Here is a 26,406-nt window from a genome sequence, read left to right as displayed (position 1 = left end):
CCTCTTGAAGTGCGGTGCCCAGAACTGGACGCAGTACTCCAGCTGCGGCCTGACCAGTGCTGCATAGAGGGGGAGGATCACCTTCTTGGACCTGCTCAAGGTGCATCTGTGGATGCATGACAAGGTGCGGTTGGCCTTCCTTACTGGCTCTCCACACTGCCGGCCCATGTTGAAAATAATAGCTTGTCTTTCAGATCCAAGGCTCTTTTTTGTGCGGGCTGTAGTCATACTGAGGAAGTCTGATTTAGAAATCAGAAAGGCATAATAAAGTTGAAGCCCAATGGTGTTCTTCTTGCAGATTCATTTTCATATGACAACATTTTCAAGTCCTTCCAACAGAAAATGGTCAGGAGTACTTAAATGCAGTGCAGTCAGAACTGAGTAAGCCAGAACTGCCTATTTTGTGTACATGTAGCTCAGTTGTATCTCTTTTAAAAAGAATGTATTCTCCATTTCTAAGAATTATGAAGGAATCGAAAATCACCAGTGTTCTTTGCTAATTTTAAGTTATTTTAAGAGACAAATTTAATTTTTACAAAAAGATGGTAGAAAGAATTTACAAGCTTTTTATAAAACACTCTCCTGCAAAAGCAATCCAGGAAGGTGCCTTAATACTTGTATAGCTGGTCTGTATTAAGCTCCATGCTACTGTGTCTACTCTGCTACCAGTGCCTGAGTGAGGTTATTTAAGTTATTCACAGTTCAGTTACAAGAAGCCCTGCTTGTTCTTGAAGGTTTGCTATTACTTCCAAATGTGCATGTTTGTCAAGATTTTTTGTTAGGTAACAAGGCATTCCAAAGGATCTTCCTTAGATAACTTGAGGAGTCTAAGGTTATTATACTTGATGGCATGTTTTTAAAAATAATCTTTTTCTTGTGCACATTATACCTTGTCAGCAGAGCAGCAGCCACTTGCTTGGCCACTTCATGCCTTTTCTTTCAAGTCTTCCTAAAGTTCTCTACAGAATTTTACAGTTTTACCCCTTAGACTCAATTCTGCAATTCAGTGCATCTGCCCAGAGACCCACTGAAGTCAGTACACCTGTACAAGTACAGGGCTTTCATTTTACTGGAGGACAAAGTGAAAGTCTCTCCCATTTCAGATTAATGATATTTCTTTTCATTTCAACTGTGGTATGTGTACAGGGCTGTACTTTGAATATGCTGCAGGGTCTACAATCTTCTTGAATCATCCAAGGAAGGAGTGCGTAGGGAATATTGCTCAGCCAGGCTGAGCTGAGGTACAGATCAATCGGATTGACAAACTGTTTACCTGTAATAATACTCATATTGCTGTTAACTTCATTATTACCTCAGATTCCTACCCTGAATGCTTGGCCATAGGTCTACTGACAAGAAGGAGAAGCTGGAAAAGCAGGCAGCTGAAATTCCTCCTTGGAGAAAGAAGGAAAACAGAGCTGTGGAGATTAACAGGTTAACCTTACAGAAAGAACCTGCCAACATTTCTTCCCATTCAGCCATCTTTCCTCAGTTGACTAGGATCACATGACCTGGCAAGAAGCTATATTATTAACTAACAAGTACCACAAGGGGTATTTGGTCCTACACCCTCGGGTGGCCATTATAGAGGACAATCTGGTTGTCCTCTGTCCTCTACTGATATGAAACTGGACACCTTCATGTCCTCTATTTTTCTCTTGAAGGGAGAAATGGAGGACATAAAGGCATTATGTTTCATATCAATAGAGGACAGAGTAGCAGAAAACTGGAATGTCATCTATTATGGCCACCCTACTACACCCTAAGACCTCAGTCAGATACAGCTGTGATAATACCAAGCCAGCAGCTGGAGGTAAGCGGGGTCCCTTGTGGGAGGGACTAACTCTGGCCTAGCCATGGGGAGGTGACTAAGCTGGAGCCCCAGGGGGTCTTGCCCCATCCTGGCCCCTGCTTGACTCAGCCCCCCCCAGGGAGCCACGCAAACAGGCTGCACAAACAGGCATGCTTGTCTGCCCGGCGCATGAGTTAGCATGGAGTTTGCACAGGAGGGAGAGTGGGAGGGCCAGATGCCCTGCCTGTGCACCACCTTGGGCAGGCATTCCCAGCTATAGCCGGCCAACCAGTGGCATGCTGCGGATGGGCATGCGCTGCACCCCAAGGGTCTCCTCTGGTGCCTCGGAGGCCTCTACCCAGATGGAGCCCATGGTTCCGGGCTCCACACAGACGGAGCCCCTGGCTCTCAGCTGCGGGGGCTGCCTGTCACTTTTTCAGGCTCTGGGGCCCAGGAGCACGGCCACCTCCCCTTATGAGGTTTGCTCACTTTTGGGGTCTCTGGTGCGCCAGCTGGAGGAGCTCCAGCCCACAGTCCAGAGACTGTGAGCCATCAGGGACTGAGAGCAGGAGATTGACTCCTACTGCCAGGCCCTTCTCCCCTGGGAGGCAGAGGGTAGACCACAGTCTCCTTCCAGTACAAGGGAGGACTCGGGGACCTCCCCTTCTGTCCAGCCAAGGGGTTGGACCAAGGTGGTCAAGGGCCCCAAGGCCTGCTACACCAAGGTCCCTGCCCTGCTGGAGCTTTGCAACAGTTATGAACCTCTTGCAGCCCCAGCAGAGCCTGCTAAGCTGCCAGCTCCTGCAGGCAACACAGGCTCAACTGTAGCTACCGCCCCCACTCTCCCTAAGACAAAACACAAAGTGTTTGTCATGGGAGACTCCATCCTGAGAGGGACTGAGGGGACAGTCTGCCGCCCCAACGCCTTAGCCCAGGAAGTCTGTTGCTTCCCAGGAGCCCGAATCCCGAGATATTGTAGAGAAGATCCCTAAACTCCTCCAGCCCACTGACCACTATCCCATGCAGCTGGAGTACTGCATCCAGTGTTGGGCTCCACAATTCAAAAAGGTTGTGGAGAAGCTTGAGAGAGTCCAGAGGTGAGCCGCATGCATGATCAGAGGTCAGGAAAACAGACTTTATGACAACAGGCTGAGAGCTATGGGACTCGTTAGCCTGGAAAAGCGCAGGCTCAGGGGTGATCTGATGGCCACCTATAAGTTTATCAGGGGTGTTCACCAGGATCTGGGGGAATGATTGTTCACCAGGCCACAGTTAGCCAGTTTAGCCAAGAGGTGACCATGGGATACCAGATCAAAGGCTTTTTTAAAGTCGAGGTATACAACTTTGATCTCTTCCCCCTTGTCCAGGTGATAATTCACCTGGTCATAAAGGGAAATGAGATTGGTCAAGTAAGACCTACCCGCAACAAACCCATGCTAGGTATCCCTCAGGGTATTGCCTTCAGCTAGTCTGCTAAGGATGGCCTCCTTGATAATCTTTTCCATGACCTTCCCCAGGATAGAGGTCAGGATGATGGACCTGTAGTTTGCCAGATCTTCTTTCCTCCCTTTCTTGAAGATAGGCACGACATTGGCCTTCTTCCAAGCATCAGGCACTTCACCAGAGCGCCAAGAGCTCTCAAAGATCCATGCCAGGGGCTGAGCTATGATGCTTGCCAGCTCCCTGAGTACCCTTGGATGTAAATTGGTACAGCTCCATTAGTGTTTCAGAAGTCATGTTACCAAGCAGTAAATAAAAATACCAAACTTACAGTTTTGTAATAACTTTCTCCTGAGGTGCTGTAAGCTCCTTACAACCCTTTATCCTCAGAGTATGCCAGGAAAATAGCTAAATGCTTCTGTACCCATTTCCTAGATGAGTAATAGGTATTATCTTACTCACTTGTATGAAATGATATGGCTAAGGTCAATCAATTAGATACAGAACCTTAGACACCTGGTTTGTCGTCTCCAGTTTTAACCATTAAATGATACTTCCTTCAGGCACGTCACTAAAATACTTACTGTGGCTGGATTGACTGTCTTTCATGTTCTCATATCTGTCAAAGTAATTTGGGAACTTCAAATGCAACAAATTGCTTAATAGAGATGGCAAGCACAAAATCTGCAGACCTCAATAGTTGTATTTGTGTACAAAGCAGAGTTTTTTCCAAAATTGTGGAATGAAGTTTTGAAAAGCATGTGGATAAAACCCATGTGTGCAGAGAAAACATTTTCTCTATTTTGAACACATTTCTTGGTTCTTTGGGCTCAAACATCCATGTAAATAGTTGTTAGTAAAAGAGCTAAGTTTAGCATTTAACTGTGTTTATGCCCAATATTGTCATGAGAGAGCTTTTGTTTGCTTAGAAGACTAGTGGAGGTAGGTATGTGGGTACTTGTTGTCAAATCTTCTTCCTTTGAGTATCTTCACATGCTTAAATCAAGGCTTAAACTCCCGTGGTACGATATGGAAGGTTCATTCAGTGTGGTTTTGACAATAGATAGATATGGCCAGGCACTTGCATGGTTAATGTTCCTAATTTTTCAAAGAAACATCAGCACTTTTCCAATCAGTTGGTTGATGACATCAATTCCCATTTTGAGGTTAAAGTGCTAATCTCTACATAGATCAGTCAAATTTGGATAGTGGCTGATGAATCAATGCATCTGTTTGAATAATGTAGGAAGAGCCCTTGCAGAGTTTTTATTTTGGCAGCTGTTTTATTTGAGGGCATAGTTCCTTAAAAGATCATCACTATTCTTTATAAGAATTGTGTCCTCACCATCAGAGTTAAAAAAAGGAATGTTTTGTTGTGCTAAAGTTATTATTAATGGCATAATATCTACAGTGAAATTCAAGTCCACCTGAGACCCCAATCAAGTCTGCTCTCCTGGACCTGAGGGAATACAGGACTGCTTATTGCACTGCTTTCAGCCAGGAAAGTGACAACAGCTTCCTGTATTCAGTGATTTCCTCTTCTACTATTTGTGATTCTAAATTAGTCCCACATTTAGATAGACTTTTGACTGAGGGTAAGATAATTAATCCTGTTCCTGGCTGAAGTCTTGAGTTCTATAGTGACTTTGTCCAAGACATTCAGTCTTTATAGGCTACAATCCTATAATGTGACCATCCATTTGTAGGAAGAGGTTTCTGTGACCCCAGCTACCCTACTGATGTATTAGGAAAACTCAGTTACATTAGTGTTTAAACCACAGAGGCTATTCAATGCAACTTGCTAGATTCTGCTTGGGGGAAAAAAAGGGATCAGTAATAAGAGTTAAGGGGGAGGGCTAACAGTAGCATCCTTCAGGATGTCACATTACACCCATACAGTTTCCAGAAATCCTGAACAGAATTTTTCATATGGTCTGAAGGAAGAACAAACCGAGGCATTTTCTATTTCTTCTTTTTGGGTTCATGGCCTCAGACAAAGCTGCTAGTATGGAAACTGGCTCACAAAAAAGAACCTCTAACCCCAAAAAAGGATTATTTTCATTGAAGGGAAATAATCAGTCCCTCAAAACTTAGCAGGAAAGGGGTAGCAGGGCAGGGCAACGAGAGTGGGTGAATGCAATCAGTAGCATGAGATGCACCATCTGGATGTGTATGTAATCAACCAAAAGGGAATGACAACATTTCTGCAAATTGCTTTTTCTGTTCCCTGCCAAGGGTGTTTTCTACACATCTACTATGCAGTGTAGAAATATGCTTAACCAATCATATATTCTTCCAATAACCAATACAAAATGTTTTTTAGTTCAATAGCACTCAAAAAAGTAAACTTTTATGGAAACTGGATCATGTGGACATTTCCTTGTTTTGAAGAGAAGAGTGTATGTTGCTTAATATACAGTCTGGTAGGGGGAAAAAAAAAGAGAGAGTTTCTATGCTTTAGTTTTAAAGCATCAACTATTTTCAATGCCAACAATTGCAGCACATTATATCAGTTAGAGATCCACCCAAACTTGACATAAACTGGAATACAAAGTTAATAGCATCCTATAATAAATATTTTGTATCTGAATGCCCCATACATTTTAACAACATCATTATCAACAATAATTATTTGCATTGCTGTGATACCAAGAACCCCCCAGAGATAAGAACTGTAGTATATTATACTATGCTATATTATATTATACAACGCTCATGCAGATTCTAGAACGGAACATTTTCTGCATCTGGAACTGTCACCCTACTTCTTCAAAGAAAGTCCTGAACCTTCACATATTTTTCAGTGGGAAATTACAGAAAAGGAGATCCTGATGGTTTCCTCCAAGTTGTCTTTCACAAAGTTGAGAAATAAAAGACATGTTTTCTTCTAGGCGTGGAAGGTAAACCAACACTAAAAATTATCCTCTCTCTCTCATATTAGCTCCTTCTGCTCCTTTAGTGAATTTTATACATGCTGCTAACTTCCAGTTTGGTAGAGATGAAAAAACTTACATGGACTTCAGTAAAGCCAGGATCACACTTGGAATTTGAAGGCAGAAAGGACAAAATTTTAATTATAGTGATACCTAGTTAAGCAAACTGCTATTTTTAGTATCAGTCTACACAGCAGACTCTCTCAGTTGTTCAACTCTTACTGTCCACTCAGTAAGCTAGTTTAAATCATACACTCAGTGAGCACACTCATTTCTAGTTATAAAGAAAGGAGCAAAGATACAACAGAAGCAGTGATGTGACCTGTGAAAATATTTTCTTAAACAGTCATTATTGAGGGTTCAACCAGTAAAGTGCAGTTTCAAAACAATCTTTATTCTGTTTGAAGACCTAATACAATTTTAAAGCAACTTAAAAACAAGACACAGCTCCATCAAATCTATAGTTTGAACAAAAATTTCAAGGAGGCACATTTTTAGTATTGCCTTGTAAAGGCAATTTACAAGACGTCTTATCTTTCACCTCCTCAAAGACCATTCTTAAAACAAAGTAAATTTAATGTTTTAAAGACATTTAACAGAACAGAGATTTATTTTTAAAACAAGAATAAAAAAATAGCAGCATCTTGGGCAGCTAATGCAGTCTCATAGGGACAAGTGCAATGTAACTAACAGCTCACACAGTCCAGTTTAGTCTTCTATTACAGCAATATTTCATTATTCTTTACAGAACGTTGCAGTTTGGAACCTTGTCCCATGGGAGGCATTGTGCTTCGAACTGCCCATTTCAAGTGACCCTGAAGAAAAACAGTATCAGGATACACTTTCCCAACTGAATACCATGCATAGCAAAAGCACTGTGTTAAAAATCAGCAGAAGTTTTCCCAATTAGAAGCATCTGAAGGTTTTCCCAAGCAATAACAGATCATTGCCAATTACAAGACAAAGCCATTTCTTTACTACAGAAGAGTTGACATCAAACAGAAATTTTGAAGATTTGGCTTTACAGATTTTTGACAAAAAAAAAATTTTATAAGTGAACTAATAAGACAAGTTACTCGTTTTTAGAAACAGACACTCAGCCTTCTGTCAAACTTGCACTGACAAATGCTTAGTGTGTGCATGTGCATGTATGCATGAGAGAAAGTGTGCGAGAGTGCATGAGCGAGAAAGTATGTGTGCATGCGTGAGAGAGAGTGTTAGACAACCAAGCAAAATCATGTGGCCGATTCAGCAACATTTGTACATTTGGCAAAAAGTGCACCTACGTAATGATCCACTCAAACACAACCAAGGGCTCCAAATTCAAACCTCAATTTAAAGAATCAAAAACTTGCTTTGTCCCACTGCTCATGATCACCGCATTCTTTCTTTGTGCGTCATGTGAACAACCTTTTAAAAGCCCCACTGCAGCTCAGCAGAAACTTAGTTTATTTAAAAACACAAAAGCTTTTAACCAGAGTAGATGGAAAAAATATATCTGAATAAAAAGTTATATTAAAAGCACCATGTGTTTTCAGTATATCAACATATCTTTGTTTCATGTTCATATGAAGTTTAAGTTTCCAGGTATATTCATCTGTTTTAGCTCAACCAAGATTGGAGTGGAGTGTATAACATGAAGGGGTTGAAACTCAGCCGTCAGAAAGGTACAACACATTGCAGAATTTCACCCCTGTGGAGAAAGACCACATGAAGCTTCGATACTATATAAATCCCACTGATGCACTATTTTGAGGTTTTAAAGTAGCCCTGAATGTGTATGGGAGGCTTACATAGGCAGAATTTCACTTTAAGATGCCTTAATGAAAAATAGTCTCAGCTTTGTGCTCGTTTGTTATTATCTATGCAAGAAAAGTGAGGGCCAAATCTCACATATACTAGTTTTCCTCTCCTGTAATAACAGATATCCAGGGCTAAGTACAGACAGTCAAAAAGCCCGAGGCAGAATTGATTTAATCTTCGCAGGTTAGTTTAAGCTGTGTAGATTGAACCAATAAGAAAATGAACAGACATTCTCTTTTGATTCCAGAAATACAGCCACCTTCCTGCCGTGGTCTTGGTCAGAAGCCAAGGGGATACTAAAACATGCCTTTCCTGCTCTGCTGGAGCAGACAGTCTGGCCCAAGTCTACCTGCCCACCCTGTGAGGGAGGAGTTGTGGGGGAGATGTGGTGGGACTGTGAGTTAACCTGAATCTGAAGGGGATCTGCGACAGAAGTTCAAGAAACTGATTTAACTTAAATCAGTTAAGTCTGACACTACATCCATACAGTTTATCTTAAAACTGGTTTCAGACCTATCACAAGTGGTATACGTGCACTGCACTTCTGTTGTGTTACAAATGTGAACCAGTTTCCAATCACTTATACCAGTTTATGTGTAATTTCTGTCCCTAACCCAGGTGACAAACTGGTAAAGCACACCAAAGTCCATGGAATCGCACAGCAAGTTGTGCCAGCTAAGAATTACATCAGTTGACTTCAGTAAAATTCCTCTGGGTCTGCAATGGTATAAGTAAAAGGAAAGTCAGGTCAGCTGTCTAATTCTTATGTTATTTCCTGGAAAGTATTTTAAGTGAAACATTCCTATTACTCACAGAGCACAAATTTAATATTTTACCTCAAACAGGTTAAATTTTTAAAAATTAATACACTTTAGAAATATATATTGATGTACTGCGACAGTTATTGAATTGCTGTATACTGAATGGATTTATGATTGTGAGCCCTTCAGAATGACATTAAATCCAGAATAATTGACAACCTAAGGAAAGTCATTACAGAAACAAACTCAGCTTATCTTACTTTGAGAAGTCTGCCTGGGAAGAAGAGATGAGTTGCAGACTTCAGAAAGAAAAAAAATCACAAGAAAAACATAAGAAAACAAAAAATGTTTAGCATGGTTTTGAAAGAACTATTTCTGATAAATTAATGGCAGTTGAACTTTGCTCTCTGACATGAAAAACTAGGTTCAAGTAAGAAAATTCCAGAGAAAAGCAAAGTCAATAAGCTTATAAAATAAAAATGAAAACCTCACAGCCTCAGAAATGAATGGTAATGTAGAAACTATGGGTGATAAACTAATTTTCTTATAATGTTTCCTAAAAGTAAAAATTTCTAAATACAGACTTCATCTTAAGAGAGAGATTTCTAGTACGGTCAGTACTCAAAGAACTCAATGGGCTCTATTCTTTCAGGTAATAATGGATGTTCTACTTGCATCTTAACTGAAGAACAGACTCAGCTATTCGGCTAGACTAAAAACCTTTAGGATTCCCCACATCCATCAACTGCTTCGTTAATCTATGATATGTGAAGTAGCAGCACAAGTTTGTGTGTGTTGATAGGGACAATAATGAGAAAACAATTGGAGGCCACCACAGAAAATAATTCTACATCTTTTTGGTTAGTGGGACTCTGACATTTGTTTCTTTTCACTGAATAGAAACCCTACAACTCTTTGGTACCTGAAATTTTATTTTTTTTCCTGAAGGTGAAAATACCTTTCGGTTCATAAATTTGTGAAAAACTATAGAATGTTAATTCTGGAAAGCCCAAAAACGTTTTATAAAAGCAAGGTTTCCTGCTCTTAATTAGCTTGCTGTTCTGCATAAACTTGGGAATCTTACACATATACTCTAGAGAAACTTCCTTCATATGAAAAGAAAAGTACCTTGACATGCCAACAAAAAGTCTACCAAGGTAGGTTAAGATGACATTTTACTTGCTATGAAGAATCTACATGTATTAATTTTGAAATTAAAATGGACTATTCTAGTATCCAATTTTTCATTTGTTTTTCTACAGTAACCATCAGAAATGGATACACGTTTTTCTTCTTCCAGACACAAAGACAATCTAGACTAAAGTCCAAAAACCTTTACAAAGCAAACAGCATGGTACCGTATTCTAAAGATATTCTTGAAACAATATTGTTGGACTCAATGATACTTTGTAATGTTCATATATTTTATTGAATAAAGCAGCTTTGAAGCTTATCAGGCACTGCCCAACAAATACTTAGTCAAAAAAATTATGAACTTTTTAAACATTGAGCCTGCAGCTCAATATTCTATACAAAGAAAACTGTAAAATATTTCATAGTTTCAATTTTGAGGCCAACTTTTCTGGCATCCTGTACATTTATAAAACAAACCAAAAAAACAAACAAAAAACCCAACAAAGTGAATATTAACAAAAATAATAATCAGGAAAACATTTTCAGGCAAAAAAAGGAGAAAGAAAAACAGAAAAAAGCTTAGCCTATAGGTACACTTGACAGAGAACTACAGCCTAAAAAAATTCAGTATTGCATAGCACAGGCTAAGGATTCAGCTTTCAGCAAACAGAAGAGAGAAAATAGAAGCAGTTTGGTATTGATATTTTCCACCAACGATAGTTAGTCATCCAGGATTATGTACATTATTATATACTGTATGCCATTGAAAGTCCTGTTTTCTTCAGTCTTAAATATGTTCTTAAAACAGGATTTTAAATGTCTAAACAAAAACTTCCTGGCACTTTATTACATCAATTCTTCTGAACAACGTACTGTAACTGAAGTCCTTTTAAAGTGTCCCTTATAAACGAAAGTGCCATTCTGCTACATATCATTCATCAGAAACCAAAACTCCACAATGCTGCGTGTCTGGATCCACTGAGTACTGTAACACCAAATCCGAACCAGGTCACAGCCGAGAAATTCCGTTAACTGAATTACAAAGACCTGTTACACCGTGGCTCTGCAGAATCCAACATTTTAGCTGGTAAAGCTTCAAAGAGATCGTAAACAAGCACCATGGTTAAAGGCCTCTATGTCCCTGCAGGGAGACAGGTTTAGCATTTCTCTCTCTCGTGTTTTTCTCTTAATAAAAAGCACTTTAGATTAGAAACATTCATTCACAGCTTAATACTGTGATCTCTCCCTCTGCAGTTGCGAAGAAAGCTCTAGTTCCATCTGAAGACAGACAGCTTTGATACTGCAGCTCAACTTCATCACTTAAGTTGAAAGGAGCCTTCTCTCTCTCCTGAGGCCTCAATGTTGTTGCATTTTTTTTTTAAAAAACCCAGGTATCAAGGTCTTCATCGCCTCTGCTGTGCATATACCGGGTAGGCTAGTGTGACATTGAGGGAGTCATTGTGCTGCACCAGGGATGTGTGCTGGTAATGTAGCACCAGTTCTTTGAGGGAGTTGTACAAATTATATGGCTCTGCAAATCCATACCCAGTTGGCGTTTTGTTTATCACACAGTGCTTTACTTCGCCATCCACCCTAAAGAGAAACAAGAAAACAAGAGGTGGTTTGTAGGTTGTCAGTAAATTTGAAATATTATGAAACAAAGCTCAGCTTGAGAAAACTGGCAGGAAATAATAAAATGTTGGTAAATGTAGAGAGCAGTAGTGCTCTGGGTTAGGAATAATATCTTAATTTAACCAGAATCCTTATTGTAACATGCTTTAGCCTCTGCTTTGGTAGGCAGAAGGTACAAAGGACTGAATGACTCAGGATCCAGGAGCTGTTTCATGCCTTTATTCCTGTCCCTTGTCTACAAGGCCTCTTTGTGGGGGTCCACAGGACTTAGCTCTGCTGGAGGGAGATGAGCAGCAGTGAGGGGAGATGACCCTGCACCTGGTAGCCTGATCCACCCCCATGAAAGGCAATGGGGAATCTCTGTCCCTAGCCTAATTCAGTGCCTCACAGAAAATCTGAAGTCACAGTCACCGTGAACTTCAAAAACCATGCAAAAAATTATCAGGATACATACACTACAGAGCAGGCATAGCAGCCTTGTTTGCTGCTTTCCCGAACAAGGAATGTTCCATCCCGTTTTCCCCTCAGCAAATTTTCAGCTTGGCTTCTGTTGATATTTCCTACATTCCACGTTCGCTCATCATGATGGGGCAAGTCTTCATCATCTTCCACCATGGAGTATTGGCTGTACAAATAAAACAAGGATGATGCAGTGTTTCAGAGCAAAAACTAAGTGTATAGGCAACTCTTTCCCTCAAATCACTTTGTTCTAGATTTGAATTCCCATTTCCTTGGCCCCTGGCTTCTGCTCTGGTGAGTGCAGAGATACATGTCATAAAAAAAATCTGAAAACTGTAAACTTTAATAAAAAATTAAATGAAATGTCTAACCCTTATTGTGACAGCTACCCATGTGAATCTAAAAGCAATACAAATGGATGAAGTGCTATCTTCCAGAGGTTGCACTAAGTGTTTTAGTACAACTGCTGCTGCTCATACTTTTGGCAACCAGTGAATTCAATGCTGAAAGTTGTAACTCTTTGGAATCAGTGGAACAATCAAGAATCAGATCAAGATCACACAGCTGTTTGGGAAAGTTATGTGCACTACTCAAGACAGGCACTTTATTCATAGGCGCATCTTGGTGCAAAAAGGGGAAACATCAGAGAATTCTCTTTCCTCTTTCTTAGAACACCACCTGGTTATAGTAAAGGCCAATAGTGGCCCTTCCCACCCCACACATTTCCAGCAGCTGTAACAGAGGGCTCCTTCCTCCCCCCTCTCTCAGTGGTTTCATAGTCATGGCTAATAGTGGGTATGAAGTGTGAGCCCTCAAGTGGGCTCCAAGTGCAGCGCTTTGGGAGAAGTCTGAGAACCCAACCTCTTTCCCAGAAGCTGATGGCTGTAGGATAGTGGGAGTGAACTTTTTTCCAAGGTGAGGCCCCCCGGCTGCACAGCTGCTCCCTCCCTCCCCCACATATATCTGGCTAGCAAATATCAGCTTTTCAATTCGGTGGACTCTTTTTTAAAGAGTAAATAGGGTGTTACCTTCATCCCCAATTTTTTGTTTTTAAGGACCCTCGGTCTGGGACACAGATGCCAATGTCCACACGTAGAATACAAACTCCTAAGTTCTGCTCTCTCCTTCCTGGTGCATGCCATCTAGGCTCCCTTATCTCTTCACACACCATTTTCCTGAATTGCATTCCTTCTGCTATAAAACTATAACCAGTTCTCAGAGATGGAGATTCTGGCTTTCTAGTTATGCTCATTTGGAATTTAATTTGAACAAACTGAGCAGAAACCTGAGGTTTTACTAGCAAGGAAAACTTAAAGTTGTAGTGTAGTGCACTACACAGATGAATCATATTTGAGTATAAAAGCAGAGCAGGACTACTTGCTGACTGACTATACTATTATATCCATTTCTGGTGGTAGTTGCTGACATAATACAGCCAACAGCATTCTGAAATTGAGAATTCTTTAGAGGTTCTTAGAGGTTTTAGCCACATAATACCCCTGTGATTTATCACAGTCTGCATTTTACAGATAGGTAAAACAAGGTAAAGAGCGGTTAGCTCCTTTCCGTACCCATCTGACCAAACATTTCTTGAAGGGTGTATGGAAGGTGATGTATCCTTTAGAAAAAGAGAAATAACTTTGTGCTTTTCCCAACAGTCTCAATAAACAAGTTGCCAGGTGCAAAGCAGTTCCAACTACTACTGTGCCTAAAAAGATATGCTTAAGCTAATTTTGCTGGATAAAATTATTTGAGGTATTTGGAATATTCGATTCCTTCAGCACTTACTCTTCAGTATTTTCATTGCCAAGCCATTCATTTAACTTCTTTGGTCGAACACCTTTTTGAGTTAGCCACCTAAAAATAATTAAAAACAGGTTTATACAATTGTCTCTGGAAAAAGAAACCTGAACATTGTTGAAAAAAGCCTTATCTAAATTCTTTGTAATCAATAATTGTACTCACATCAAGTACTGGTCTCTTGTCTTTCTCAGCTGTATGAGGTCTGGTTTAATGCTGTTCATACGTTTGTCAATCTCTCTATATTCAGCTGCTTGTTTCTTTAAATCCTCTTCCAGTCTGCGTCTGCTGTCCACAATTTCACTTATTCGAGACTTCAGTTTTTCATAGTTGTGCATAATTCTGAAAGGAAGAATTAGGTTTAGTGTTTCTGTTAGGTCCTGTTACCTCAATTAGCTTTGCTAATTTCACTTATGAGTATCCAACACAAAATTTATTTTCCAAGATTTAGCTACAAATTTTGCAAACTCTCACCCCATCCATCCCATTTGAGATTTATTTTGCTTAGGTCTGTTTAACTGTAAACTAAGAATCTTGCTTTTGGTCTATACAATTACAAAGGTTGCACTTTTTTTTTTTTAACCAGATCCTGCACATTTTTAAAGGGCTAACTTTGGTACCAACCTTTGTATTTCTTTCTCATTTCCTTCCCGTTTAAATTTCTCAATGTATTCCTTGCTGTATCTTTCCTGTGTCTGGCACTGCTCTTCAAATATTTTTATGGTCTCATTAAATGCTTCAATAGCTGTTCTTTTCATTTGAATTTCCTGAAAATAAAATAATTACCATTACAGATCTGGGAAAACTGAAAAGGTGGTTTATTGGCCTGTATCACTGGAAAGGAGTAAGATACCTTGACTAAACTTTAGTAGCCCTAATGCAGACTATATATGGTTTGTAGACCTGTCTGATATAGGAAAAGAAGCTTTAATGAAATTACAATGAGGCTGCTTTCCAGGAAAGGATGCAGCGTTACTTGCAACCTTTCTTTTAAACACGCATTAGTTTTATTTACATGACTGGAGCTTTCTGACCATGTTCTTCATTTAGACTCAGTACAAACTAGGTCTTTAGAGACACAGTTGGCGCTCTTGAAATACCAAAGTGGCGCTACTCAGACCCCCCTCAGTACACCTCAAATTTCCCCCCCTTTTTTTTTTTACAATACAATTCATGTGGGTTTTAGAAGGCGATCATCATCCAGGAACTGTGGAGCAGTATCACACTCTTGGCACTGCAAGGCTCTGTTAGTTCTTGGTTAAGATAACAGAATGTAAGAGAGAAAGGGTGTTTGCTGTCTATTTCTTTGCTGTTTCTAGGTGTCAGACACCCCCCGCCCCAATATATGTGAAATCTCTTTTGCCCCAAATAAATCATAAAAGTACTGTGCTTATCATGCCTTCAAGGCTTGACAGCCTGATCTCATAAGCAGCCAGTATGCAGAATTGCTGCCAAGCCAATGGGAGTTCTGTGTCTGAAGTAGATGCAGGAGTGGGCCCCAAAGGACAGGGTTATATTGCAGAGAGGGTGATGGTTCAGCCATGAGTAAGCTATTCCAACCTACTGAACTATTCTATCAGCCAATTTCTCTTCAGGGGGGTGGGTGAGTGGGGGAGAAAATAACAGAACAAAGAAAGCAACTCAGAGTTACAAAGACGGTTTACATCAACAACTGTCTAAATCTTGCTCTTTTTCAGTTTTGTTTCAAGGATAATTCAGCTCACCTGAGATGTTCTGGTGTAGTCTTCATAGAGTCTGTCATATTCTCGGCTCTTTTCTTGGAACTGAGTGTTATATTCGTGTAATTTCTTTCCCACTGCTTCAATACTGTCTTCTTTTACAACTTGATCCTGAGACAATAAGCAGAACGAAATATATATAACTAAATCCAACAAACACACAATTACATATTACAAAATCTTAGAATAAAATCAGTTTACAAAAAAACTTGACATTTAGAGCATAACATAACACTATAACATCATATATCTTTTTGCAATATGGAGAAGCAATGGATTTAATGTGTCCACAATATGGACAGTAGAAATGATGCTAAGCACAAAAAGCAGTTTTGCACTGCTAATATGCAACATTCTGCTGAAAATAATGTAATTCATCATTAATAACTATGCTGTTTATTTACTCTAATACGTTTATTTTCTTATTTGCTAACTTCAGTATTTAGTGTTTTCAGTATTTATGCACAATGTTATATAGTTTATTTTCTTGAAAAAAACATGTTTTTTTAAATCCATTTTATTCCCCCAAATAGCAACTGATTTGCAGTCTTCCCATACTGAATGATTCTTCACCTTATAATGATTTTTCTTTAAAGTGAAAACCAAAAAAATGTACCTGCTGATACTTGGATACAGGATAAAGTAATTTTACATCCAGTTTAGGATTGTACTGGGCTAGAGATTCATTCCGGTAGTGGTTTATTAGCTCAACCACAGAGTTGAAAGTTAATGGGTCGGAAAAGCCATACTTCCCATCTCGATGAAATATTTTGATTAATTTGTTATTTCCTCCTTTCCTGTAAATAAAGTTTGGGAACAGTCAGCTACACACAAGACACTTCAGTCTAAAGAACAGCATAGAGTGAAATATCAGAATCTGCCTAACCTTAGTGTGAGCGTATAGTCTCCATGCATCTTGGTAGAAGCATCTCGTACTAGAAAGGTGCCATCAGCAGTGTCTCGAAGCTTCTCATTTACTTCCTCCCTAAAATGAAAGCAAAAGTAACCAATGATTTTAGCAACCCTGCCAGTCATTTCTTCCTAATCATTTTTTCCCTTCTTCCTTATCATTTGATTTTTAAAAAAATGATATTCTTGCTGTATTTCAACAGCAGTCTCTAACTACAAATTAACAGTGACAGTCATAGTTCTGCTGGTGGACAAATGGAACATAAAATATGTTGCACCCAATACCCTCCCTCCCACTGCTAGAACAGATTTGTATTTATGAAAAGCTCTTCATACTTGTTCATACAAGCCTGAACAATTGGAGCATGCAGTGGCAGTCTAGTCTACCTATATATAGTAAGGTTAGAAATGTTGCTTATATATGGCACTTTGATTATCAAAGTAGTATTGTGCCCACTGTTTTGGTCTTGGGCATAAGAGGAGGGAAAATTGCTGGTTCTCGATGTTATCCTTTCATTCTAGTGTTTCATACATATCTTAAAATAACAGAATAATTACCAGAAAAAAATATTTTACGCATATTACATTCTGACTGCCAATAACTTTTTAGTCATCTTTGAAACAAGACCAATTATGGTATGTTTACGTTGGAAAGTGTCCTGAAAATGGCTCCCAATACCACAGTATTTTTTTTCTATACTCAAGTGTAACATACAGAGAACATAGCAAATACAATCCTTTAGCAGGCTTACCTTGAGATATCTCCCCAGTACCATTCAGCATCTTGTAATGACATGTTGTTATTCATACCGTTGTTAGTTACAGTACTAGGTTTTGGGGGTTTAGGAGGCAATGCTGCAGATGAGAAAAAAAATCTCTTTGTAATCCAGGTATAAATTAAACAGTATGTACCTTAAAAGTATAAATCATTGTATGAATGAAAACAAAAATCACAGCATTGGAAGAAAATGGAATGACTGCAAAGTACAGGTTTCCCTTACTGGCAGCTGTGGAAGATACCAAATAAATCAAAGGTATTTAACTGAAAACAAACTTAATTGCATAATAAGGCTGTATTATACCAAAAGACTTGCGTTTGTTAGGTATAATTACAGTTCAAACAAAACACAACTCCTGAAAATATTTTCTGGCCAAAAACATTTAAACTAAAGTTTATTTTCACCTTATCCCACCTTCTACAGAGAACGACCATCTTCACCTATAATAAATTATGAAACACATAAATCTTCCTCTTTATTTTTTTCTTCCATTTAATGATGCAAAAGAACTTTTTTCTTTTTTGCACAAGAGCTGGTGTAGGTAACAAAAAGCAGCAAACCCACAGCAATGCTGTATGTTGCAAGAGGAGGAATTGGGTTGCTCTGCTCCACAGCATTTTATACAATGATTTATCACAAACCACTTCAAGAAACGTATCTATGACCCAAATATTCTGTCTGTTAATCTTAGTATTCTACAGGATAAATGATGTTCCAAATGCCAAGGCTGGTTGAAAACCACATCCCCTTTTCTCAATGTCAAAGCTGCATACATAGACCAGTGGGTGCCAAAGAAGATACTGCAGCATTTCTGACTTACTAGCAAAGAGGGGCAACAGTGGAATAAGGATTAAAAATCCAGCAAGCTTTTTCAGTTTCATAGTAAGCACAACATTGTTTCTGTACATGACTGTGTGCTTGGATGCAAAACACAATGTCAGTACTGCAAAGTGTGTCAAGGCAGTAAAACAATTTAAATTTCCTATTATAACGGATGCAACATCAGGAATTCAGTTAATATTGATAGATTTTAAAAGCCAGCCTGTACATTGATATGTAAATCACTGATATAGGAAATACAAAGTGTTATTATAGGATCTCCTGTTAATCATAACAGGAGAAAAAATAGAAAATATATGCAATACACTTAGTTTGTAAACAAACAAAACCAACTATATATATGAGAGAATAAAATCAAAACCAAAACACCTCAGTTCTGTTCAATTCTGATTAAGTTAGCAAAAAGGTATTACTACAGGTTATGATTCTATTTGCTACTCCCATGCACTAAAAACAATTTAATCCCAATTTATGACAAAAATGATATTAATATCAATCAAAGAAAGTAAATCTTAACCGTCTGAGGAGGATTTTGTAGCAGCAATCATAAAGACCCAAATGAACTAGTCTTCTGTAATAAGACTGCAGTTTTACCTGGTGGATCCATTTCTATGTAAAACATCAAGTCTGTGCCACAATTTATATCTGCTTTAGAATATTCTACATCCAGTTCTTCCATATTCCAAACAGTGTTGTACATTTCTATGAGTTTCAGTGAGTAAGCTCAGTTATAAGAAAAGAGTCAGGCTCTCTTTGTAATGGTGTCTTGGAATTCATTTTAAAACCTATAAGGGGCTGCACTGTAACCTATTACATCATAATCCTCAGCCAATCATGTCAAAATAATGTCACCAGACCACTCCTGTTTCATCATTTTGTTTTACACTAATTTTAAAACAATTTCAGTTTCAGAAAGAATCGACATTTAGCAGAATTCCAACGTAAAGCTGATGATATATACAAATAAACTGAGGATGTTCTCCTTACTTAGCTTTCTATTTCATTTTTCTGGCTCTTTGCAGCATGGTACAGTCCACTGCTGGCAGGTTGACAAAGGCTGATATGCTGCAGCACGTAGCTCTTTAGCACACCCCCCCCCCTCCCAATCTTGGTTTATAGATAGGCAGGTTGGCAAAAGATCACCAATCAAAATTCTTTAGAAGCTTTTTGTACTGACTGTACATTTTATACATTTAAAGAAAAAAACATCTTGCACCCCAGACATGGAATGAAAAAAAATTCATATTTCTACCCAGCGCAGAGTTTAAACTTCTAAATAGTCACAATGATTTGATGCCATTATATAAACATACTGGAGTGAGGCATATTTCCAGTAGCATTTTATAGTTCAATACAATTGCTAATCAATTGGAATTAATTAATTTTCAAAGCTAGAAGCCAAATATTTTTTCCTTGGATTAAAGATGTTAATGAGGGCTTTTTTTTTTTTTTTAATTCAATGAAGTGATTCAAAACTAAGCAAGATCCTGAAAAAATGATTTTTCTGAATATATAAAGCTTGTCCAGAAGATTTAGTCTGCCTTTTCACATCCTCTCTCTGACCTTTTCTCATCAAGGTATTTGTGCTGGCTATTTTCTGAAGCACTGGCCCTTGTCAGTTTCTTTTTTTCAGTCTACTTTATATCATCAAAAGCCTTCTGTTATTTAAAAGTATTCCTTCCCAACCATACTTAAAAAATACTGGACTATTACTCTCTCAACCTCCACCAGAGAATCATCTGCTCTATATACTGTTCATCACACAGTGGGTTGCTATGCAGAGTAATCATGAATACTTTCATATTTGTTATAGTCTATCTGGGCAAAAACAAACAAAAACCAAAACAGCAAAAAAGAGTAAATGACTGTGCAATTCACAGTGCAACCATCTGAAGAAATCCTTTTGAGTTGGGTTAAACATGCATGCAGATTACAAAAGTACCTGTTATATAACTAAAAATGGAATATTTCATTTAGTTAAAAATTACTTCTCCCAAATATGGCATGCACATCTATCCCCAATCACAATAAGCCCCCCACCCCCCATAGTGTCATCCTTTTAGAGAAGTTAACATACAAGGAAATACCTACAGTGCCATCATCAGCAATAAATGTAAATAGTAGTTTCTCATTATGTGATAATTCCTTAACCCATTTTGAAGAAGACTCTCCCCACCCCATTTAGGTAGACATGCTCTTAAGATGCCTTCCATTTGCATAGTGTAACAAGATACTGAAGATGATCCCAGACACAAGTCCAAACATTGAACTTGAGGGTTTAGCCCATCTGTTATCCAAACAGTTGAGTTGCTGAAGTACAATGTTTAAATTAGCTTTTGAAAGATTTCTGACAGAGAATGCATTGTTACACGCAGGTCTACTAGTAGGTTAGTACAATTTTAACTATAAAATCTATTTAAAATATTGCTGCCACCAAAAATATGTGCCCAGGATTTACCACTGGCAAATTTCAGACTGTCACACTGGTACAATCAGGTTCTTGTTCAGCCCAAACTCGTCTAGCTGGCTGTGACACTATATGGCAAACCAGAACAGGCAGGACAGTGACAGACAGGTGATTTTCCATTACTCCAGAATAACCTAGATTAGGTACTGACTTCCGTTTAAACATGTTACAACTAGAAAGTTTCTACCAGCAGATTAACTGTAGTAAGGGAGAGAAAATATAATGATACTGCACTTTCAAAAAGGGTTGGGGAGAAATACATACAAATTCAAAGCCACTTACTTTGTAAATTATGCATTGCAAATACTTGCCACCCTCCCCTGTAACCTTGTACGAATAACCTGAAAATTTTAGCAATGCTTTCTCATAGAAACCTTTCTAAAATTCCTTTCAGAGACTTCTTCATATAAAATAGGTAAATTCAGTTCTAAAAAAGGTCTTCCAATTAATCCTCCATAAAATCCATTAGAAAGAGCTGAAACATGAAGTCAGAAACATCCAAGCCTCCTCTTCTATTCTTAACTGATTAATGCTCTGTGCTGTGCAGAGGGTATCCACTCTTTTCTAGTTCATCATTAAAAAGTGAACCTGATTCTAGTACTGTAAAGAAAAAGACCAGAAAAAAACCCCAGTAGCTTGCACGTCTCTCAGATAAAGATCTCGGTTTCATGATTAACTCGGGCAGGTTCAAATATTTGCTGAGCCAGGGATTTCAGGTGGGGGAGGGGGAGCCAATGTCAAAGTAAAAGTTGTCATCAGCTAACAAGTGGCCAATGCAGGACTAACTTTCTCATTTTAGCCAAGTAAATGAGAAGACCATTGTAAGTAGACTTAAAATAGTCTCTGTAACTGGCTGCTGAGAGCAGTATTGAAGTAACTGACTGTCAAGAAAAGCACTATGAACAGCCAAATACAGGAAGTGGCTGAGCTACTTCAGAAAAAATAGAATCAAAGCCTTCCTTGTCGAATTCTGTACCTTTCAGAACAGCCCAGTTCAAAAGTAGTTTGCATGCATTGCATCACCTTCCACACACTTACACAGGACCACAAATACAGGTGTCACTTGACGACCCTTAGAATGAAGTTATAAACTGTTTAGTAGGATTAATATCAACCAATAACACTAGAAAAAAGTGCATCCATCTGTGCCGTTTTCCAATATGTAAAGTGTATTCTCTTCATTAGCTGATGGAAAAAAGGTAGTTGCAAAGAGCATGGAAGTGATTTGGTTAATTTTCTTTATCTAATGTGTGGTGGAGTGTGTACTTGGTGATGCAAGAGAGAAAAGAAACCATTTCCCCCATCACTGCCACTGACCAGCTACCTTTACCTTAAGTACTCCTGATTCATTTCAGTGCATGTAGAAAGAAAATAAGAGCTAAAGAATTGTTGAAAGGAAGGAGGAAAGTTGTTTATAGCTTTGTTTCTTTTAGCTTGAAATAATTCATCTCTCCTAAATTAGCTGTTGTTCCTCAAGGTCAGTTTAATCTCCTCTGCTTTTGAAACTGTTATTGCAAAATGTTGCTTCCTAAAATCCTAAACTAAAGAAAGTACACAAATTCCCTGCAACTAAATAGGGAAACGCAACTCGCTTCTTCTGTCCCTCTTCTCCTCCCTCCCAAAAAATGGCTTGATCTTTTCGTTTATCAATTAAATAATTTTACCTGCAAAAAAATTCCTTTACTTATTTTTTTCCTTTTCTTGCCACACAGTTACCAACTGAACTACCAATTCTGGGTGCCCTTTCAAGCAGCATTGCCTGGAAAAAATACAACATATTTCTAACTGGGATAGTAAAATGTCTTTCTGCACTACTGATCGAGCACAGTAACTAATATGCACACTATAACAGATTTAAACACAACAAACATGGAACCACAATAATTTATTGGACAATGCTGCACACAGCTGCAGTTTGAGGCATTATCAAAGAAGTCCTGGTCTTTGGGCTGACACAGAGAGCAGGAGATGACACTTTGGGCACATCCCCATATGCAGAGGTGTGTGTTTGCATATTTGTACTGCTACTTTGTGCCCCAGGGCACACCCCTGCACATGCACTCTGACATGCCAAATTATCTGGGGTTGGGTAGGGGAGGCAAGGGTCAACACCTGTGCTGGTTCCAGCAGCCTTACCTGGGGGCCTGGGGGCACTGATTTAGCCACTTGGAGCCTGGCTGGCAGCCAGAGTATGGCTCTGGATGGCCAGGCTCTGTTTTTGGTGGTGCATGCTGCTGCCATGTGCACTGCCCTGACTTTTGTGGCAGGTTTTTTGTTTTGGGGTTTTTTTTGGTACTGGGACATATCACTATCAAATTCTAGCACTGCACTGCACATTAGCAGCGTGGCGCAGAGTTGCACATTTGCCATATGAGTTTTGCAGTGCCTCAAACTGCACGTGTGCACTCATCTGGAAACACCCTTTCACTCTTCAAAAGGAAAAACACAGCATGCAGTACACAAGCCCCATCAGTTAGCTACAGTATAGCACGGTATTCTCAAACAGGATCAGCTATAGCTGTGAAACATTTACCATTTTAAACATGTACTACTACTTGCACACAGGCAAGATTAAGCTGTCACACTTTTTCCTGGCGATAGACGCTGATATGGCTAGTCTGTTTCATAGCAGGTAGGGTCAGGAGGGACCTGAACGGATCATCTAGCCTGACCCCCTGCCACAGGCAGGAATGAATGCTGGGTTCACAAGACCCCAGACAGGTGATCGTCCAACCTCCTCTTCAATTTGCCTAAGATAGGGGCGAGGACCACTTCCCTGGGAAGTTGGTTCCAGATTCTGGCCACCCAACCTGTAAAATATTGCCTCCTGATCTCTATCCTAAACCTATTCTCCATCAGCTTATTACCACTGTTCCTCATCACCCCAGCTGGTGCTGGGGAGAAAAGGGCTCTTCCTATTTGCTGTCGAGTTTTTAATAACCCACGCAAAGTTGAGTTCTCACCTCACCTCACTGATCAGACTGCAGTTTGCGTACTGACATATGTATATGCACATCAAGGTATTTGCACAAGATAGATGTATTTGAGCCTTAGTTTTAAAAGCTGCATTAACTCGAGTTGCATTCATCAGACCTACAGCTTTACAAATTTACAGAAAAAAGTCAAATTTCTACTGTTTTTTGTGATCATACTAATTATTACTTCCAAGAAGGTAAAGCAATTTGTGCCTCAAAAACGCTAATACAACGCAGGAAGTGGGAGACGGAAGAGACCAAAAGGTTGAGTAATTCATTTGTACAAACTCCTGATCATGTAGCACACACTTTGTTTTACCAAATAGCTTCGACCAGGTATCGAGGAACAAACTCTGCACTAGCATCAAAATTTAAACAAGAGAACTTAGTATTGCCAAGGCTGGAGATTAAATCAGTAATATTTTTTTCTTCTTTAATAAATGAAGCTTATGAAAAAAAAAAACTCATGATTTTTATTAGCTTAGAAAGAGAGCCCCCTGCTGGATGAAGTGCAGAATGTAAAACAGCTACAACTGTGGGGAAAAAAAGGTCAAAAATAAATGTGCTATTATTACCTTCTCAGCATATGCCGAACTATTCTTAGGAATAGTGTCGAATTACCAGGAGTATTTAAGCTAAACTTGTGATACCATATACAAAATACTGACAGCTGATAGTACTCTTAAATATTATTTTATACAATATAATACAGGTAAGAACTGTGGGGGTTATTTTGCACAGCTGATACCAAAGGGAGCTTTGCCACTGATTTCAAGGGAAACAGAATTGGGGTTTTTCATTACCTGCTCTATAATGGCACTAAACAGAAATAATTACCAGAATTTACAGCCTGACCTATTTACTAATACATGCCAAAAGTCGTGCTAATGTATTAACTATTGAAAAATAGTATTTGGTATTTACCTGAACCCTTAACACTTTTATGACCAAAGTTTAAGTAGGTGACTAACTATATATGGGAAAGAGAAGTAAAAGAAAGTGTCATTACCTCATCTCTGACCCTATAAATAGTAAAATCTGACCCTTCACACTTAAAGGCTTTAATACTTTACAATAAAAGACATCTTTTCTGATTGGTTATCTACAAGCTGGGATTTTAATTAAATTGAGATGAACAGCCTAGAATCAAAACCCAGTCATTCCAAACTCACCAAACTGAACTGAAGAAATCATCAGACCTTTATACCTGAAAACCCTTAAAGCACAAGTCCCACCTTCTCTTTTAAAATATGGAAATATCAAATAGTACATACTTGATGGTATTTTAATCTGTGCTATAGTTAAAGTATTTTTGTCCAAGCACTACTGTTTCATGCCTAAAGATTCCATACATTTTCCTGATCATATACTCATCAATTCAATACCAAAATTCCCAGAGACTTGAACAGCAATTTTCTCCTTGAAATCTTTTTTTATATTTGTTTAGTTCATCAAGCTTCAGTGTAAAAAGCGACAGATAAACTATCCACGTTACCTACCAATTCTAAATCAGAAAAAAGCAGATTGGTTAAGTAAAACTAGATAGGGACAATATAATACAGAAAACAGACCTAATTAATAATTACTCAAACCACCAACCATGTTTCTAATTGCCCTTCTCCTGCAACATTACTTTGTCTTCACAAAATTTCAGTTATACCCAAAATGTATTTAAATTTGGCACTTTTTGTGTGTAGTTAAACTGAGTTCTCAGAACACAAATAAAAACATCTCTGCTTTGTGTTGGGTATCTTGACAGATTACAAGTCATTACACAGTTGTGCAGCACATGGACCTAGGAAGTAACTCTATGTTTGCTACAGAAGCCTTACATAAGCACACAAATAAGGCAACCAAGTTCTAGTCTCCTTACTTCTCAATGCTGCATAAAAAGGAGTATCTGCATTAAAAAGCCCAGAGCAGCTAAAATATTTACATACTCTATGGCAGGGGCGGCCAAACTGCAGCATGTGCCACGAGTGATCCAGGCAGTTTGTGTGAAATGTGGCAGAGTGAGAAGGGGACAGGCAGCAGCACTGTGGCAGATATGGCAGGGAACAGAAAGCAGAGCAACAGATCAAGGAGGGAGCACACAACGAGAAACAGAAAGCTATAGGGCAGGAAGCAGAAAGCAGAGCAGTAGATTGTGCAGGGGGCACAGGGTGTGGAACAGAAAACAGAGCAGCAGATCAGACAGGAGAAGAGGATAAAAGAGTGACACTTGGGGATGGTATAGGGCTAATTTATGGCAGTCTTCCTAAAAAGGAGTGGCACCCACTGACCCAGCGGTTGTTACAATCTGCTCAGAATATTTAGATTAAAACTAAAGTTGTTGAAAGTTATCCTTTATTTTTCTAAGAATCTTCCTTTAGTTTAACATCTTGCATCATCCTGAGTTGGAAGCTCAAGCCGTGATACAGAGTATATTATGAAAGAGCCCCTTTAACTTGATGTTTTTGCAACATTGGGGTGGGGGGAGGCTGGACTCCATGATCTTCTGAGGTCCCTTACAGCTCTAATGTCTATGAAATCTATGAAATAGAAATTAATTTTGACAGTGGGTACAGTTTTCCATAGAAACAGAGAACTGGAAAGAGCTTCCTAGGACATCAAATCCAGTCCCCTGCATTCACAGACAACTATTTACCCAACTGGTGAAAATATATTCAGTGGTTCCTAATAGAAGAGCAGATATTTTAGCTGGGAACATCCTTTACAAAGGCTTGAGATAGGACATTTTTAGACTTCAACTCTGATGCAGAATACCTCTGAACATTATAAAAATGACATTCCCCAGTTTTGTGTCTTCAGGAAGGAAAAATGCCCTCCAAATAAAGGAAATACAACCGGAGATGCCATCTTACATACAGTCAGCACAACATGGAAACATTATTTGTATATAAATATAACAGAAGATAAATCCTGTGTTTTTATAGTTTCATT

General features: G+C 38.9%; 1 protein-coding gene across 6 annotated transcripts in view; it reads right to left on the bottom strand.

The window, feature by feature from the left end:
- Window positions 1–6,538: 6,538 nt before the first annotated feature.
- PIK3R1 (phosphoinositide-3-kinase regulatory subunit 1) overlaps window positions 6,539–26,406 on the bottom strand; it is an 82,113-nt gene continuing 62,245 nt past the window's right edge. For 4 of the 6 annotated variants that reach the window (XM_019532173.1, XM_019532174.1, XM_019532172.1 and 1 more), the window contains 9 exons: window positions 17,155–17,257; window positions 16,380–16,478; window positions 16,110–16,290; window positions 15,479–15,604; window positions 14,379–14,521; window positions 13,920–14,096; window positions 13,743–13,811; window positions 11,950–12,120; window positions 6,539–11,456 (listed from right to left, as the gene is read on the bottom strand). In XM_019532173.1, the coding sequence (XP_019387718.1) occupies window positions 11,267–11,456; window positions 11,950–12,120; window positions 13,743–13,811; window positions 13,920–14,096; window positions 14,379–14,521; window positions 15,479–15,604; window positions 16,110–16,290; window positions 16,380–16,478; window positions 17,155–17,257 (1,259 nt within the window). In that variant the 3' untranslated portion in view covers window positions 6,539–11,266. Of the gene's footprint in view, window positions 11,457–11,949; window positions 12,121–13,742; window positions 13,812–13,919; window positions 14,097–14,378; window positions 14,522–15,478; window positions 15,605–16,109; window positions 16,291–16,379; window positions 16,479–17,154; window positions 17,258–18,615; window positions 19,414–20,770; window positions 21,311–26,406 lie in introns of those variants that run through there. The other 2 variants (XM_019532177.1, XM_019532176.1) reach the window with 2 other exon arrangements.

This window comes from Crocodylus porosus, unplaced genomic scaffold (genome assembly GCF_001723895.1).
Source record: "Crocodylus porosus isolate Cpor-Errol unplaced genomic scaffold, CroPor_comp1, whole genome shotgun sequence".
Taxonomy (NCBI): domain Eukaryota; kingdom Metazoa; phylum Chordata; order Crocodylia; family Crocodylidae; genus Crocodylus; species Crocodylus porosus.
This window is presented reverse-complemented; position numbering and strand designations above follow the sequence as displayed.